The sequence below is a fragment of the Manis javanica genome, chromosome 7 (genome assembly GCF_040802235.1).
Source record: "Manis javanica isolate MJ-LG chromosome 7, MJ_LKY, whole genome shotgun sequence".
Lineage (NCBI taxonomy): Eukaryota > Metazoa > Chordata > Mammalia > Pholidota > Manidae > Manis > Manis javanica.
In genome coordinates, this window is record NC_133162.1 from 113,091,727 (window position 1) to 113,111,935 (window position 20,209).

General features: G+C 36.9%; 1 protein-coding gene across 5 annotated transcripts in view; it reads left to right on the forward strand.

Annotated features, from left to right (window-relative positions):
* The window catches only part of ARHGAP15 (Rho GTPase activating protein 15), a 598,478-nt gene that overhangs the window by 338,812 nt on the left and 239,457 nt on the right, over positions 1–20,209 (forward strand). For all 5 annotated transcript variants that reach the window (XM_037020776.2, XM_037020777.2, XM_037020774.2 and 2 more), the window contains one exon: positions 16,361–16,483. In XM_037020776.2, coding sequence (XP_036876671.2) covers positions 16,361–16,483 — 123 coding nt within the window. The remainder of the gene's footprint in view (positions 1–16,360; positions 16,484–20,209) is intronic.

Here is a 20,209-nt window from a genome sequence, read left to right on the forward strand (position 1 = left end):
TTTCTTTTTAATTGATATAGAGAATTTAGTATTTTTTGCACTCATATCTGTGAATAAGTAAATAAGGAAAGAATACCACAATTATATTTAGATGTTCAAGGTTTGAATTTAAAAAGTCTTGAGCCAAGATCTATTTCTTTTCTCAGATCTGTTGTGTATATAAACTTAGACTATAATTCAATAAGAGCCAGTTTTATTATTTCTTCTTCATAAAACATTAGGTGAAGATTTACTTTCTTAGAACATAGTTATCCCTAAATGTCAAAAAACATTGGGAAAAAAGGAATTAGAGCTTTTCTTTTTCTAAAAAGAAGAAATTCAGAGTATTCTTTTTAGTATTTCAACAAATATATACCAAGATTTTATCATTTGTACAACAGTGTTTGGTCTAGGTATGGGACTAGAGTGTCTAAAAATAAATACAATACAGATAAAAATTCTACGCATATGAAGCTAACATTCTCCTGGGGAAAAAGTAAAATATGCATTTTACTTCCTTTTTCTTATAGGAAGTAAAATACATATTAGCAAGATATTGATATTTAAACACAGAAAAATAAGAAAGAAAGCACCTCGGTGGGGAAAGCTTGCAATTTTAAATAGAGAGGGAGAACCTGAGAGAGATGGCATTTGGAAGAGATCTGAGAAAGGGAAAGTAGCTGCATGGATATCTAAAGAAAGATGCTCAGTTGAGAGGAAGCAGCATGTGCAAAGGTCCTGAGCTAGGATGTTGTCAAAGAGGAGCAAGAAGGCAAGTGTATCTAAAGTAGAATTTGTGAATGACAGTAACTATAAACAATCCTCTCCACCTAGGGATATGGATGCTTACCAGGGAGATGCTTAATTCTGAGTTTTGTTTTATTCTACTGGTCAAAGCTAATCTTGCTAGGAAGTGGTGAATAGGACCCTATGACCTGCAGCAGCAAAGCAAAGGGTCTTCTACCTACTAAACCTATATTCCCTGACCCTTCCACACATTGATGGTTCAGCAATTCATATCTTCAAATTCTCCCAGAACTGGCATTCCAGCTGTGGTTAATCAAGTGGTAAGGGACCTTAAATTTCTTGTTTAATGTGTAAAAAATGTTTCAGCTGTGATCATTAAAGGACACATTTGTGTGCCCTGGGGTGGCATAGCATGGGATATACTTCTCACATAATTCTGATGACAGTTATCATCATATAAGGCAATCATGCTGCTACATTTATCAAAATATACCTCCTGGCATTTCTATTTGGGTTGATACACAATTACAGTCTTAATGTGTAAAATAAAATATTTTAATATTTATTATTTTAAAATGTATTAGGAAAAGTAGTAGTAATAACCCAGACCATACATTCACCTGGGGGGATTTACATTGCCAGTACATTTTTACTATCAAAGCTACAATTAATAAACATTCACATAGTTGGTAAATTTGGTATACAATGTGTGAGAAGTGTGAGGAAATGTACTCTCAACGAAATTCACAGAGCCCTTCCTATGCCTATGGACATAGCTCTTTACCAACAGCTAACACTAATATAAGCTTCACATAATTTGTATGTACATACTCCATATTTCTTACTTATTTGTATCTGCTTTCTGTTTAGATACATCAGTTTTGTGATGTTTAAATGTCAGCTCCCCAACCCAAGGGGGATCTTCATAACTCACTTTAGAGAGTCTGGTGTAAAGTCTGACTTAACAATAGTGATATTGATAATGAAGACGAGGAATAAAGGGAGAAAGAGGGTAAAGAAAATAATCTACTCGCATATGTACAATGCATTGTGATCTTTTACATCATCATATTTAACCCTTACAACATTGCAATTGAGATATTTGTATCCCTATTACATGGATAAGGAAATGGATTCAGGGCAGCTAAGGCCCATATTTTCTTAATCTTAGATCTGGGACTGAAAAGACTGGATTTCTTAATACAAAAGCCTGTGTGCTTTCCATCATGCACTTTGCTCCAACACCATACATTCACTAAACAATTTTCACTGACCACCGACTGTGTGTCCAACTTGATAAAAGTGTAGGGAGCACCATTAAGTTCCAAACTATGATGTGAAGATCTGCTTCACCTCACCCTCATTCTCAACTTCAGCATTATTCCAATAGCAGTGGCCACAAAACTGGAAAGAGAAATAATTTTGCCAAAACACTATGCCACCCAGAGCACGTAATTCTCAGTTGGCCCTTCCTTAACAACGGAGCGATTAGGTTCAGTTTTCGTTTGCAAGGGCTCACCCGTGCATCAAGGCCCCATCCCCTCTGCTTTCTTTGGCCATTACATAAGCCAGCACCTGTTTGTCTTGTCAGAAGTGCTTTCAGAGTAAAGACCACAGGTGTTTGTGCATTTTTTTTCTCTTGTGCCGTAGGGTGAAAATAGCTAAAAACTTGCTTTCTGCTGACTGATTTAAGGGAACATTTTCTAGTGGAAATTTCCTAACTGAACTGCTTGACAAAAATACAGAGGAAGTCCAGTCCTGCAAAATATTTCTCTTCTACTCTTAGTACCACTTTGACAGCTTGAAGGATGAAGAGATGACAATGACACTAGTTCTTACTGTCACCCAAGTCTTCCCGTGTCTTTCTCACCATTCACAGTGTCCCTGTTGGAATAGATGCTGATGACTACATCTGTTGTGTTATTTAAAATAGATCTTTAAATCAAAATGAGAATGTGTGCGCATCACCTCATTTTGAGTTTGCTTAATGTTCCCAGCCATATTTTAGAAATAAATCCCAAATGCTTTCTGACGAAGTGCCTTTTCCTTTCAATTTTTAATCTATTGTGTATTGGAGAGGTCATTTAATCCACTCATTTCCAGTTCCTCCAGTCTTACATCATCACTGTGTTATTTTATGTAAGAGGTACTTAATGTCTTAAGAAGCTTTCGGAGACCTTTCAAACCCAAAGACATTTTTTTTGAAGACCAGAGTTCTATTTTGTTAAGAGTAAACAAGCTTGAGGAAAACAGAGATCACAGCCTGTTCAGTAGTCCAAAAGTTTGTATTTCAGAGGCGTTGGAACTTGGCAAATTGCATTTTCCCATCCGTAGCTCAATCTTCTCTATTCCTTCCTCGTTTAGGCTGAAACACATGGAGGGAATATTCAACAGAGGATGCTCCCCAGTGACATCTGTGTCTGGAGGAGTGTCCTGGCAATTGGCTGAAGATCCTCTCTCCTCAGGGAAAGGGAAGGCTCAAAAACCCCAACTAATACAAATAATCTATTACAGATTTCAGGTTACCCAAAGTTAAAGAAAAGGATAATAGCAAAACACTTAGCATTGCTACATGTCAAAGGAAGGCTACTGTAATTTCCCCTTTGGGGCATATATTTTTCATATTATTATGCATAATTATGCAAACACATTTAAGTACATTTCCATATTCTATTCAAAACTCTCTAATTCTGAATATGTAGAATAAAACAAGTAATTGATGGCAATGACTGCATTTATATTTGAATCTAATATTCCTGGTCACTGGAAGAACTGGGCCAGTAGTAGACAATGAGAGGAACAGAACTGGCCCCTCCAGAACATTCTCCTGGATTTAGGAACAGTTTTTGTAATAAAATTAAATATGAGATTTGAGAGACATAAGGATATGCTGACAAAAACCCAGAAACGGTGGTTAAGAACTTTGAATTGAATCTTCAGTCTGTTTATTACTATGTGGCCTTAGGCAAGTGACTTAAACAATTAGGGTGTCTTTTTCCTCATCTCAAAGTTAGAAGCAATGACTGTACATTCTCTCAAGTTTACTCCAGATTTAATATTTCTCATTTCTGTGACTCCAATATGCACTGTGCCCAAGAATGGGGTTATCTGATGGTCAAAAACTACCAAAGCTTGGCAATTTGATTACAATTAACTCATTTAGGAAAAGAAATAAGATATTTGGGATAACAACTGGTTTCTGGCAAAAAGTAAATCTCTATATTTTAATGGTAAAAAGCAATCACTACTTTTTAGTGAAAGGAAAAGTTAATCTGCAGGTGTGGCTGGAGAGCAGACAGCATTTCCCTCCATCACAGACGGGACAACCACTGTCTCCTAACAGGACGACAGATTCAAAATGGACAACAAGTGGAGCAGACTGTGTCCTGGCCACATCAAGTGTCAGAATCAGAAGCACCTTTCTGAGTCTTTTCCTATTTTTTCCCCTTCCTTAGAAATGTATGTTATGAATTATGATTATTGCAGTGGAGCCAAGTATTCACTGAGCTCCAGCTAGATCTTTGTTCAGCCAGCATAAGCTCACTGCCAGCTGCAAACTGCAGCTGTCTGTCAGCATTTGTGAGGACAAACCACCCCACTATCCCTGATCACTTAGCCGTAGACTACATACTGTGTCCTCAGATCCGCTCAGCAAACCCTTTGCATTTTCAATGCACTTCCTGTGGGGGAGGGTCTCAGGGGTTCGCACGCACATTTTGGAGCAAATAGCTTGAAGCTTATGTCAAAATGATGCCTCTAATAGAGGATTCTGTCCCAGTAAAACTATTTTGTGAGATACCAACTAACTGGCCCGACATTTCTCCACTTTCCTCTGAAAAAGACATGGGAGGCTGCCACTCTAACAACTAACCATTCTTCTGGACATTGTGAGCCCTGGAGAGAATGCCAAGAGAACGGGCCCAAGGCCAGGATCCCGTCTCAGAGCTCGGGAATGCGGGGGTGAGAAGGCCATGGCCATGGGGCAAAGCCCAAAGAAGGACACAGGCCAGGGTGATGAGTGCAGCCATTCTCATGGGCCTATCATGGAGCAGGCAAGACTTAAAGGAATCCTTATCTCGAGAGAGATTCTAATCTAGAACTTTCAATCAAACTTGGAGCTCCATTGCTTTAAGAAGGGGTTTGGAGAACTTTGTTTGTGTAGCATTTGCCAACCTCCTAAGCAAATTTCTTTCTTTACATTTCTAGGCATGCTTAGGATGGGAGAAAAGCTGGCAACACCATACCAGACTTAAAGTGTTTGTAGAGTTAAACAAAGTCTCCCCTGTTTTATCATCAGAATGACTCATGAAAACTATAACAATCATTTTTTAGAGGGGAGGCCATTTTAGGAATACCCTGAGAATTATTCTAAGAATTTAGGGATACCTACTTTCCCCAGGCATTTGCATACAGTAAACTGTGAGCTTCTTAAAGAGTAAAAACTAACACTGAAGGTTCTTTGGGCCCTAGAATACTCTGAGTATACTTCAGGAAGTATGAGATATGATCAGTTAGTACTTGTGGAAGTTCTGTGTTTAGGTTTTGTTTAATAATAATACTTTCAAATAAAAAAAATAATAAACCTGGAATTCTTCCCACTCATAGAGGTATTATAAGAACTGCTCTTTGTTACATAAGAGTATTGTTTCAGTAAGAAATGTGCCCTCTTGGGATGAAAAGCACAATGCAAATTCAAATTAATAATAAAACTGTACAATACGCAGCATATGGCCAAAGTTGGCTTCGGTTGCTCACTGGAGAAAACATTCTAAGGTTTGGAAAAAGTCACATCCCTGGTGAATGTGTCTGTGTGCGTGCGTGTGTGCGTGCGTGTGTGTGTGTGTGTGTGTGTGTGTGTGTAGGACTGTGTATGCTTGTGGGCAGGGAGCAGTGACCCAGCATAAACATATTCTTTCCCACAACTTAAATATGTACACAATACTTAAAATAGTTTCATTCGGGGGTAGAAACTGTGAGCGTCACAGGATCATTAAACAATAGCAAAGCTCTGTTGGTCTGTGATCTTTCCATATTCAAAAGGATTATAAAATAAAAACAAGACTCTGCAAATGATCAATATTTTCCAAAGGAAGAGCAACTTACAGTACAAGAGTATTTGGACTGCTAAGTGCCTTCACTTCTCTCTGTTGTACTTTGCTGTTTCCTTGATTGTGAAACCTTTTCGCTGGATGTGTTACATGCTATGAGCTCGGGTGTTATAATAAACAGAGAGGAAGGCTGCAATAATGTATTTCAGTTAGGAAGAAGCACTTGAAAGAAATTGGTTTTGCTATACACATGATGTGAGCCAATCAATAGTGGTTTAGTCTGACAAGCACTGTCAATATCCATTGTCACAGTTCAGAAAGTCTTTAATGGATAGTTCTTCAAAACCCAATGATTTCAACACATGTTCAAAGTCCTGAAATACACTCTACCTGGCAGAAATTAATCACAGATAAACTCTTGGGGTTGTATACATGTATTTTTTTTTAACTGAGAGCAAAATAGCAGTCAATTTAAAAATATATATATATATGTGTGTGTATGTATGTATATTTACTTTTATGTAAATATATACATATATTTAATTGATGCAACCAGATACATAGTAAATACACAGTAAATGTTGAAAAAATGAGAGGCACACAGTTGGGGGTTGAGGAGAATATTTTTCATACCACCTGCTCTGTTTACTTACTGATTGTTCTGACAATAACTGAATCAAGGCACCATCATAACCTCACAATTTATAATAATTATTAGCTTTTGCTGAATGCTTATTATACACTAGATATTGTGCTGCTTTTTTTCTCTTTTTTGTGTATATTGGGACATTTAATTAACACAACAATCCTTGGTGTGGATATTGCTGGCCCCATTTAACAGATGAGAAAATAGAGGCACAAGAAATGTACATTGCTTGAAAAAGGTCCCACCTCTGGTCAGTGAGAATTAAAATTCAAACTCCAAAACCTGTAGTCTTGAAAACAGAGAGAAGGAAGGTGTGAGAAACTAAGGAACACACAGGTTTTGAAAGGAATAGCTGGTGGAAGGAGGCCATATATCAATGGTGCTTATCTCTTTCCCCCCTATTAAATGCTGATCCTGAAGTTCTACTCCTAAGAAACAACAAGGAATAAAACAAGCCAACTCTGTGAATGGGCAAAGAGAAGAATGAACTTTCCTGCCTTGGCTGAGAGAAGAGCTAAGGAATTCGTAGCTGTGAATATATGTGAGCTAAGTGTACATCTAAGACTGTGTGATGACAGGAGTCAAGAAGACTGAAGAAATTGAGAAGTCTGGCTAGCTCGTTGGTCATTTTTGCTTAAAAGGGAGCCTCAGTACCCACCTGACATCTCTACTTCTATATTCATTCCTGTTTTGTAACATGCAGCTGCCTGGAGCATGGCAAGTGATTGATTCTCCTGCTCACCTCTGCCCAGCGGCAGGAGAGCTCAGTTTGTGCTCATGATGGGTTATGATCTGGGCAACCCAGATGCCATCTTCTGCTGTTCCCGACCAGCAATCCAGAAAGCGTTCAACTGTCAGTTCTGCTGCTGTCCTGTGATTCACCCATCTCACCTGAGGCAACGCATTTTCCCACCTAGGTTCCCAGTGACACCGATCACCTAGAGTTATTCCAGTCAGCAGTTCATGCAAAGCAGATGATTTAAGACCTCAGGTTGGAAGCACTGACTACAGTGAGAGGCTGATGTCATACCTCTGTGTCCTGAGCACCTCGACAGCATTGCCAGACAGATGGGGAGGCAGGCAGTGGGGAGGTGAGGAGTTCCCACAGGCTTGAAGGCAGACAGATATGCAATTCATTTCTGGTTCTGCCACTTGTTTGCTACATGGTTTACCCTCTCTGAACCTCAGATTCCTCAAATGTAGAAAAGTCGACACTAAGAGAACCTGCCACACTGAATGATTATAAGGATTAAATGAGATGTAACATTCTTAGTAAAGTTCCTTGTCACATCCCAAGTACTTTAAAAACAGTAGTTATTATTAATAATCCATGTGATATAAGGATGATCAGACTGGCTAGTCGAAGTTGAAACTGAGACTACTTTGCAAGGATCAATCCTATAAATATATATATCTGGATTATAAGAAAAGTTAAACATTTACTTTAATTAATTGTTACTTTTAAATTAACTTATTAATAAAATTATATTAATATAGTGGTCTCTGAACATAGGGTTGCAGATCTACATTATATATATTAAATTACATGACTTTTTTTACAATCTAAATAAACACTTTACTACTTTCTCTCAAATACTGATTTATTTTAAGATCTTTTTCAAATTACCTACACCTAAATATATATATATATATGTATTTTCTTTTATCTGTTGTGGTTCAAATTTTATTTGTGAAACATTAAGGATACACTATAGCATATTTTTTATAACAAATAGGGCCAGGAGTTTAGAGATTTAAGGGAAAGCTTCAAAGTTGCCATATATCTCTCCCATCTGTACCCTCTAAGATGACACATATTTTCACAAGCGTACAACACACACATACACACACACACACATAAAGTGTAATGGGAGCTCTCTCTGTTTATGTCTATATGGAGAGAAGATTTAAATACCACTTGCCCAGTTCAAATACTGCGAAGCATGGTCTACTACCTGAGTCAGCATTTAAAATTGGCATTGAAATTTTCCATTACTCTTAAATGTGAATATTATTTCATTTTCCAACTTGCCTTTTTTTTCCCCACAGAAATCTTGAGTGCTAAGGTCCTAGAATTTTGCCATGCTGTTCTTGGTGGTGGAATTGCCATGCGTACAATCCTGCTGCTTCGTTTTTTAGTTCTGTTCTCTGATGTTCCCATGCATCTGTAAAGCTCTTCACATCTGATTTGGCTGTGGCCTGTTTTCTGTCACTTGGAGAAAGCCAATTTCTGTGCTTAACGTACAGTCTTTCCTCATGGAAAACGTATTTCTATTTCATGGTGCCCTTTATCTGGATTGATGCCCATGTTATTTTTTTTCTTTTTTCAGGAATTTTTCTTTCAAAAATCAGCTGCCGCTTTACCTCAGAGAGTCCTTACTTTATTAGCAAATTTATTAAAGTTCCTTTCAGCTCTCAAGTGACAAAGTTTTCCTGACACTATATCAAGTCACAGAAGCCAAGATAAAATATCTAGTCAATAGATGTCTTGATGATCTGAATCTTTAACCTACATCATATAATGTATCTGATTCTATTTCAGGAAAAAAATGTCATATGTCTCTATACACACCACAGGTTTTTGCTATCTAGGTATATTTTCTCTTTCTTTTCTTTTTTTAATTTTTCTGAATATGTAGTATTTCCATAACCTTTGATGCAAAGATCTTTTTCAACTCTGGCTCACAAAAAGAAATAGGACAGATTTACAGTTGAAGGAAAGTTACATTTGTGATGATGTTACCCAATATTTGCACTGCAATATCAAGGTTGTCATCATCATAGTTATAGGTCATCATGAAAGTTATTCATCAAATTAACTCAAAACTATGCTAAATGCCATAAATAATTTAAACAAAGCACTCTGACACTATAGAGATACGTTACCAATGTAGACATACCTGAGATATATCACCAGCAAAATAAAAATACTAAGATTATACATGAAAACACAGTGAAGAATTTATATCATAGACAGATGAATACATTGCAGGTAGAACACATGGATATATATATTACTGGAAAAGCAGTCATGAAATTTCCATAGGGCTGAAAGACAGGGACATGACAGAAAACTGTCAGCTCTTTATTGACACTGAGCATGTAAAAATGTGGTTAGATTTGACTATTGAAACTAGATAATTCAGTTTAAAAGTAAACATTTTTTTCATTGTGTGAATTCTCACTTCTTAAATGGGTGGATAGCACAAATATGAATCATTGGGTAGATAATATTTGCATAATCTTTTGTTCCAAACTGATCATTTATTTTGTATTTCTACAATGTCTAAGTGGGAATTAAATGGTTAAAAGAAAGCACTGCTCTTAAAATGCCCTGCATTCCCTCTTCCAATTATTTCCAGATTTAATCATGATTTGTGTTTCAAGTAAGTCACTTAAAGTTTCAATAATTTAGTTTCTCAGGCTACAAGTTGGGGGTTGAAACTATGACTTCTATTTACACTGAGCATGTGAAAAAAAAAAGATATTACATGACCAAAAGTAAATTTAACCCCTTCTTCCCATTCTGACAGTTTTTCAAGCTCTTAAAGCCACATGCTCGAGAAGGCAAAGCAGTATTTGTTACAGCCTCATGAATTAACACAAGCGTTATATGCCCTGAAAAGGAGTCAGGCAGGAAGCTGAAAAGAAATTTAATAAACTTTATTTCTCTTTTCAATCGATTTTGGGTAAGGGGCTCTTATTTCAGTAACTTAGAACATGGTACAACAGTGTAATTTCGAATACAAGAAGGTCGTTTTGGAAAATATGAGTGGAGACAATTTGGTACTTTGTTATGTAATCCATGTGATGGTTCAAGAACTGTTTTTGGAATCTCTGGGGATTAAGAGCCTGATATAACCTCATTTTGTCATTTCTTTCTTCATCTCCCTCCCCGGACACTGTACTGTGGTAAAATGATTTGCAACCACCTCCAGCTTTGCCCTGAACATCCTCCTGGACTTTCCGAGCTGGGAGCTCTTAGCTGCTAACAAAACAATCCACACCTGACGTTGATCCCAGTGTAGAACCTCACCAAAAAAAGTCACAAATTGTAGCTTAGACAGTTGTTTGTAACAGCATTTCTGAAGGGTAATGACTCTACTTCCCTTTAGCAACATTTCTGAAACATTAGCTCTCCAGCATTTCCAAATTAAAAAAAAAATTAACAATAATAACATGTAATTGTAACATGGGAATACCGTGAAAACAGCAGTTTGGCAGGAAATGGGGATATTTCAAAATAAAGTCCCCAGCAAGAAAAATTCTGGCAGATGCACAATTCTGGATCATATTATACAAACTGTTGGATTCTGGAAAATTTTAGAGTTTTCTTTTGTGGTTCTCATCCCTTAATAGAATGGTAGTGAATATTCACCACCCAAACCGTGTTGCTTCCCCCTCCAATTACTACATTTGGAAAACAAATACCCAAAGGGCACCCAGTACAATATGTGTTCCTACATCTAAAGGTGGTTTTAACACCGTAATGGCTGTGTCAGGTATAAAATTTGTGTTGGGCTAATGCCTATTCTCAAATGCAATGATATTTATTGAAGATCATCTTAAAAAGTCCACAATCCTAACTATTCTCTGGTCTGAGCCGCTTTAACATCAGTTAAATCCCTCAACTGGTTAAGGATGATGTTTAAAACTAATGCCTTTGGCCTGTGTGTGTTGAGACTTAAATTGCATATTGTTATTCAAAATTCTTAGGCTTTGCAAAATATTCTATTTGTTTGGCTTGAAAGAAAAGATCATCCATCAGAGGGAAAAAGAAAGGAAGGTGAAAAGGAAATGAAAGTAAATTCTAGAATACGTGGAAAGCTAATCCAATTCAGGTTAACTTTTCATGGAGGTGAAAATATGTAGAATTAAGAGTGGTTCCCCTGTAACTCAGATTAAATGCTTTGGAATTTAAATCCATATCTCTTTAGTTCTTTTCATTTTTGAATATAAAGCTTAAATGGAAAATGAAAAAACTGCTCATTGGCTTAACATAAATCTTCAAATTGCAGTAAGCTTCACCCTCAAAAAGTAGTTGAATCTCTGAGGAAAAAGAAAAGGCTGAATTCTATTTTTCATAAATGATGGATTATTGTACCACACTGTGTATTTTCCAGTAAAGTGTCCTTTTATTTGCACTGTGTGATTACAAGTTTCTAAAAGTATGTGTGGGGTCACTTGGGTGCTGTGGGAAAATGGAAGGAACACTGTTCTGTTAAAATCGGTAGTGAAATCAGAAGCAAACTATGTCCTGATTATCATAGGCATGTGTTTAAATTTTGCTTTCCTTAATTGGTTATGTTGTATTTACTTAAAATGAACAATTTGGCAAGTTTTCCTCCCTTGACAACAAAAAAGCGTAAACTGTTTTATAAGTTTGGCTGTTAAAATCAGATTTGTAAACCACAATATTCAAAGACATTTACTGCTGTTTACAGGGACCCAGTGATGGACTTGGCTTTATAACCATGTGCTTTTTACATTTTGGGGGGTTGTATTTACAGTGCTTACAAGTTATTTGGTTAATAAAAAGTATGCCACACATTATAGTCATCTATTGACTTTAACTTCGGCATAACTCTTCTTAGAACAAAATGAGCGGAATGAATGATGGCAAAGTCCTTGTAATTTGACTTGTCATCTGAGGACGATTATTTATGGCATCAGGAAATGGAAGTTGACTCTCTAGTCTGTCTCCAGTAAAGTCATCATGAGAGGCAACTTTGGAGAGTTTTTGGCTATGTTAAAAACCGTGTAATCACATCCAAGATTCTGCTGGTTTCTCAGAATGCGTGAGAAGGAAATAAGATAAAGCATTTAAAAACACTTTTTCATTTTCTTTGAAAAGCCAATGCACCTTAATACACATTTCTCACATGTGGAGCCAGATGGTGGTATTGAAAACAATATAATATACATGTGTATCTCTCTAATTAAGAATACTATCACCAGAGTACCTGAGGGGTTCCAAAAAGATATAACTCACTATATAATTATTTTTGTAATCATACTCATATACTGTGTATATGTGTTTTAATTTGCAAAGTACTTTTTAATCACATCATTTTTACTAGTTCCAAAATGGCAGAAAAAAAAATACCTCTTTTGGCCCTGGATTTCTTGGCATTCTGTCATGGAAAATGGCAAGATGTTGAGGTGAGACTAGAAATAGCAAATATTACCTTTTGAGAAAATTTAGATTGATTATTCCATAACACTTCAAAGACCAGCTTAAGAGCAAAATTACCCTGAGGCTTATTTTTTTGTGAAGGATATGAAGTGTCCCTGCAGCCTCTGATACTAGAAGCCAGACCCATGGGGCTTTGATACAGTGATCAGTTGAAGCTGATCATATATAACCAGTAGTCACTGCCAGGGCTGGAGCCTGATCTAAGTTGGTAGGATATCATGTAAGCAGAGTATATTAAGATGCTCGGAATGACTTCTAATCATGCAATTTTGAATCGGTTAATGTCTGATATTCAGGGTCCTGTAAAAGCAATTGTTGCTTGCATGGTTCTAATGGCACTTGCTATTTCTCCAAATTTACTGAGGTCAATTCCTCCCCTAAGATCCCTTAGACTCTTAACATGCTGTATTATAATTACACAGGCCATGTGCATTTTTATCCACAACAGTTAAATCCAGCACTACCATGTATGCCATGTAGGTAGTAAGTTGCCAATTTATTTTTCATCATCTAACAGCATTGTCCATAAATAAAATGTAAGTCACATTTTAAAATCTCCCAGTAGCCACATTTTAAAAAATAACAAGAACTAATTTTTAATAATATATTTTATTTAATCAAAAATATCCAAACCATTATTATTTTAACCTGTGGCCCAGGCTGCATTTCAAGTACTCAACAGCCCCACCTGACTGGTGGCTACTGAATGGGACAACACAGGTCTAAACAAATGCTTCTCAAAGTATTTTAAGTTCAGGTATATACTGAAAACAATTACATTTGTGTAGCCACTGGACATGGGTAAGTCTGCTCACTGCCAATGGCAGCTGCCTCTGGGGCTCAGGCTGCTTTGGTCCTGCTCCTTTGCCTGGGGGTGGAGGGCATTCCTGATTCTTACCCCGTGTAATCATTCTGCTACGTGCAGGGGTTGTGAAACTCTGATCTTCAGACATGGTTCCCAACCTTTTCAAGTAATAAACCCATTGACCTTGTTCACATGCAAGTGGTTTTGCTTTTATGACCAATTTATTTAATAAACAGACAGCAGAGGAATAGATGATAGATATATATTCTTCATATATATGTGGGGAAAATGGAAGTTCCTTTGGCCAGGATCCTCACCTGACCTTAAACTGCTTGTTGATGTAATTGGCCTCCTGCTAGGCTACAGATTCCACAGCCATAGGCAATAAGCTATTACTGCCTGAGTCATAATATAAACAGCTCTGCCCAGTGCTCTGGGTGGAGGCAGAGATGGACGTGGATTATGGACCTGCAGGCTGCTGGATGCAGATCTGAATTTAGTGCCTGACCTACTGCCCTGAGAATAAAGCCTGGTATAAACCCTTTTGCCCCAAGAACATTCTGTTGTCATTTCTCAGTCTCACCGAATCCATAGTGAACTTGCCCAAGGCTGAAACCTTCAGGAAAGACAGTATATTTATAGAGATACATTATCAAAATAATCCTTCCATTTTCACATCCTCTTACCATTTTCTATGTGTGTGTGAGTGAACCTTCCATCCATTCTAATCAATGAGAACTTAAGCAGTTCCTAGACCTTTTCCTTTCAATTTAAGGTAGTGACTTGCAACAGGGAGCAATTTCCCCTTCTCCCCACTGAAGATATTTGGTGATGCCTGGGGACATTTCTGATGGTCATAACTGAGGTGTGGGTGCCACCAACTGATTGTGAGTAAAAGCCAGGGAAGCTACTCAACACCCTCCCCCTCCTGCAAAGACAACCCCCTGCAAAACGAGTTGTCTGGCCAAAAATAGCAAAAGTTTTGAGAACAGTGCTTTAAGTTAATACAAAATATCATGGTCCTTTTAAGTGGCAAGTATTGTCTCAATAGTGCCTAATTCCATGTGCTAATCAAAACTGTGAACTTAATTTAAACTGAAACACTTTACCTAGCTAGAAGGAGAGCAGGATGCTTCCCTCTGTGTGTCCTTACCTTACACTTGACCCAGACACTCTTATCTTGTTAAAACATTTGCAACTACTTTGTGGTCAAAGCTAAGGGGAAAGAGGATCCAAAAAATGTCCTTATTCGGCCAATTATAAGAAGGCATCTCACTCTCTGGGACAGGTAGACTTTTTAAAGTTGACATTCTCCCACTAGGCACTTTTGTGAGTGCCTGGGAGACCCCACTAAGAATATTTGATTTTAAATCTTCGAATTCAGGCAATTAATTTTCTTCCAGCTGCAGCTCCCCACCAATTCTCCCTTTTCTCCTGAGTTCCTTAGGAGGGGATAGGATGGTTCAAGTCTAGCTCCTTCACAACTACGACTTAGCAAAACATTTTACACCCAGTAACTACTTTAAGAAATTTAGTTGATTGAAACCATTCTACTTTAACTGAGTTACTGAGCTCCTGTTTATTTCCTTTCCCTTTCTATTCTCTTACCAGAGCTCCAATAAATTAAAATACCAGATAAAAATTCTATGAGATTGACCTCACATCCATATTTGACCTTGGACAAGTTACTTAACCTCATTGCTTCAGCTTCATCTCTTAAATAAGTAGAAGTATTTTACATACTTCAAAAGGTTATTGTGAGAAATTGATTCAACAAATATTGACTGAACATTCACTATATGCTAAACAATGTTTGAAGTATTAGAGACAGATAATTGAACAACACTTACAAAAATATAAAAATCCCTGCCCACATGGAGTTTACATTGTAGTGGGATTGCGTTAAATCAAGTTAGAAGCTTAGGAGAATATCAAGCACACAGTAAGATCTCAATACATTTTAGGTATATTATTATGTAAATTAAAGCCAATTAAATGGTTGGCTTATTCTAAGATAAGGTTTGGAAAGAAATGAGCCTCTAGGTACCTAATAAAGTGCCCCAAATCCTCACATTATATCAGTACTTGGATTAAGACAGTGGAGGGCCCAGCTAAGATCTGTATCTTATAGAGACAATAAATTCCATCCATCATGTAATAATAAGGTAACCTGAATATATTTAGACTCTGTCCTTAATGAAAGTGCAGACCTTAAGTGTCACCTCTAAATTCATAGCCTTTAGCCTGGAGCCTGATGATCAGTAGAAATTCGGCAAATATCTGTTCGGAATGAACTTGACACACACCTCACTTTAAAGATAAAGGTGCAGATAGAAAGCTGAGGGTAGGGGACCAATGAAGACATGGCAAAGTTTTGAGGCAAATTTGTGTTTCAGAATTTCACCTAGAGCTGGTGGTAACTTCACATCAATAAGAAGAATGAGATACCATTAAAAGAAATCACTTTGGGTTAACATAACAAAGAAGACTGGCACAATTATTTGGGCAAGAAGGACCTTTGAAAATGCCTGAATTACCTACAGGCAATATATGATCATAATGATTTGAAATAAATGAGTCTAAAGAGCTATTTTTCTCTAATTTAGAAATGTTTTTCTTTGACCATAATTTGGTGAATAGACACAGACAGGTGGGATTATCCAGATAAAGGTTATCATGTTAAATATGAGGGAATAGAAGTGAAAAACTGTGACTAAATGGAGCTAGCCACATTCTCACTGCACATTCCTGTCACAACAGAGCTAATATTTTCATATGGGCAAATTTTTACTCACATGCCCTGTCTGAACAGAAAGGCCTGAGCCTCAATTCAGGTAGTTGTTCCATTACTACTGTTTTTCTATTCTTATTTTCATAAAGTAATAATCATAAAGGAGAAATTTACTGAAAGCCTCTGACTTTGTGTTTTCAATCTCCAGTGTTCAGACTACATCACAGTGCTTCCGATACAACCGACAAAAACCGAGTTAAAAGCAGATTAAAGAAGTTTATCACCCGAAGACCTTCCCTGAAAACTCTGCAAGAAAAAGGTCTTATTAAAGGTATAGGACATTTTATGCTTTTACCGTAACAGTGATAAATGAATGTGCCTCTATGTCCATTACTGTTCAACTCTAAAAGGATATTAGGATATTTTATTCTTTTTCAGCTGCTTATTAAATGTTCTGCTTTATAACTGAGGAAGAAATGGTTGTCCAGAAAACTAATCCTGAGAAAGCAAAGGTTGCATCAAAGGATCATTGAAAAAAAAATACCTAGGTTGCCCTAGAGGATCTGGGCTCTGTATCAGGAGTAGAGAAGGGCTATCTTGGTGGCCCATCAGAATGAATCAGTGTCCCCATGGGCCTGGACAATTCAGTTTTATACCTATTGTCCCAGCACACTTAATCACAGCAGTCCTTTTCACTCTTAGATGTGTTCTAATTTGGCTAATAAATTTATAATCTGAAGGGAGTGCTACGAAGAAAGTCTAAGACAAACTAGTGTCTTGAAAACTTGGGGATTTGAGAACTGGAGGACTGAGAGCTCAGTCCAAACAGAAATAAGCAAATACTTCTGCAAATATATCTAAAGAATAAAATACCCCAGACCAACCTAGCCATCAGAATAGAAAAGCATTGACTCTGGCATTAGGCTAATTTGAATTCAGACCTTGCTTGGTCCTACTACTCACTCGTATTGGCATTGAACAAGTTATGTTTTACATGGGGATACTTAGACCCACCAGTGAGAAGGCCCTTGAGAGAAATAAATGAGATGATGCATGTAAAGTATTTAACTGAGTTCTGGAATATAACTGTTCAATACATGTCCTCTACTATTAAAGCTACTAGTATTCACTATTGGTATTACTGTTGGTGCATCAGACAGATGAAAGGATGGCTGGACAGAAGCAGTGATAAAGACTTCTGTAGCTGGAAATTGCCTTGCAGATCACACAAGTAAAATGTATTGTTTTCTAACAAGAATATATGCATTCATTGAGTCCATTATTCTCCCTGCCATTCAAATTTTCTAACTGATGGATGTGTTTTGAAAATTAGACATGAGAAAGAATTTGAAAAGGGGCTAATATAAACCCCTAAAATCAACTCTGAGAACCAAGTTGAAGAACTGATCCTTAAAGAAGTCAAGAAGAGATTTAATACACAGTCATTTCTCAGGAACAGGGAAGAGCAGAAACTTAATATTTTCAGCAAAATACTTAGTATGAGAATTAAATGGTTTACAATTACTATTTGATCTATCCATTTCAGTCCATTTTGAAGCAGTTGAATATATCACAAAAATCATCTGGCATTCTGACCCAGTTGTGGAAGGTGAGATTTTATGAAATGTGAGCATATGTATCACCAATACAGTGGAAAATTCTTTGAATGTAAGCATTTGAGGATAGAACTAGCACCTACTTTAAATCAGGCTTACCTCAGAGTTTTACTCTCTGAAGATATCTTTTTTCAGTGCCACATGACAGCATTTGATCCTGTAAAGATTTAACTTCATATAAAAATATATGAGTATCTTCAATTCTTAGAATTCATCCCATAGATTATCATTTTCTTAGAAGGGATTCAGTTGCAGGTTACCTGTCATCTTGGAAAAAATATAAAACTATATTAGTAGCCCAAACAATCCCAATTTGACATTAAGTCAAAATTTTTCATGACTGCTGCCAAAAGAAAGGAGTTTTAATTCAATGACAGGGTCTGGCCCCAATCAAAATGTTAAAGAACCGCTAACTACATGCTCTAGAATTGGTCTCAGAAAGCAGCCCAGGAACTGGACGCCTAATGCAGTTTTCATACTGATGTAATGGAACCACTGAACACACTCAGTGTGTACATTTCCCATCTTAGAGCTCCATTACATTCTCACCATTGCTGACCAATGAGTCAGTATTCATTAGGAGGGCCATGGAAAATCTATGTGAAATTCTGATTTGATAAGCTTCCATTGTTGTCTTCAGTGGAATTTTCTTCCAAATACAGATCAAGTTATGCAACTATAGTCATTTCTTGGTGTTGTTTCAGTTTAAACTGTGAATTTTTTTGAAGGCTTTTGCTGAGATTTCTTTTTAACTGAGTAAAAAGCATTGAACTGATTTTTAAAAATACACGCCCAGTCAAATTTAGTACTTTAAGTCCATTTTCTTAGCATATGGAAGGCAGAGACAGAAAAAGCAAAGAAAATGGTATTTTGGATTGGTTATGAAAAATCATATAAATAAATTAATGATTAATGGTTAAATGGACAATAATCTCCATGTGAAAAGATTTAACTCCTTCAAAGAGAATTATTTAGAGAGGTACTGGCCTTTAAAATTGTTCTGCAGTACATTTGTCTAAAGAATATGTATTAAATTCTTTACACTGTCTAATCTTCCAGATGTGAGACAAAGGTCTCCCTTATCAAGGCTTAGGAAAGCTGTGTGTGGTGGTTGGGTCTGACAAATATACTTCCTGATACCTGAAAGTGGCTTTTCAGGGCCACAGCCATTTCTCTAAATGTTTACTCTTTTTTGTAGTGTTACTAACAGGTTGAGAGGCCTGAGTTTTGAATTCAGCTGGCCTTTATTGAGCACCCACTGTGGGGCAGGAAGGGCTGCACACTGTTGACTTTCTAATGCCTAGCAGAAATAATATCCACTGAATGTGAAAAGAGAATTGCCTCAATATCATACAATCTACACTCAGTCACAAACCCTTTCTTTGAAATCTGGCCACGTGATTCATTGGCTGGTATGTAGATTTCAAAACAATCACTTGATGGAGCTGCATTTTCTAATTTCTTTAATACAGCTAATGAGAAGGGTACTTTGTGATGCCAAAAAAGGGCCAGCAGCTAATTCTGATGATCGCTCCACGGTAAGAAATCTCAGTAGCGATCACTGTGCCACTGCAGTGGGAGCTTCTGAAACACCTTCCATTTCTCAAGTGCTTTGACATTTGCAGAGGGAATAGCGAGCGCTTTTTAAATGTAAAAGTTTATTGCACTGTCTCATTGAAAACAAAATTCGGATCAGTTTAGTATGTAAATTATAGACAAGAGCATATGTGTTAGGGTGGTAGAAGGGTTTGTACATATCCTCTATTGGCTTTTAGAACTGAAGTAATAGCTCTTTAGGTCAGCTGAACAACCTTACATAATCTTTCAAATAACAGCATTGACATCCAAGAGTGGGGAACCCTTGGCAGTGCAATGTTTAGAAAAGATAACAATTACTTGGTTTTTCAGGAGCAACTTTATTTCCTTATATCAACTTGATAGAGTTTGAGAGGCTTGCGTGTGTAGAAGATAGTTTATTTCATCTTAAAATGGCAAAAAAAATACCAAATGTTATTAGTAGAAATTAAAAGTAATGCTATACTGCTTCTATTTTTTACCAAGTATATTATAAAGGAAGCAAACTGTTTAGAGAATAAATAGTGTACCTTCAGGATTTATGATGAAAAGCAGTTCCTTCCTGCTTCATCCCGGTTTTGCTCCATATAGGGCACAACTTGGGTCTGTTTCTATTTATAGTTCTTCTGGTGGTAGCTTCCATTCCTTACTGTATTGTTATTTGGGGGATAGTTTGTTTTTGTTGATATCATCTTTATCTTTAATGCTATAATGCCTTGATTTATCAAGCTTAGACATTACCTCAGATTTCTTTTACAACAGGCATGAATTCAATCAGGCCTCCTCTCCCTGGCCCTTTTTCTCTCCCAAATACTCATGGTCACATATAGCTAGTCCTGCTGGTTTCACTGGCTTCTTTGAAACAT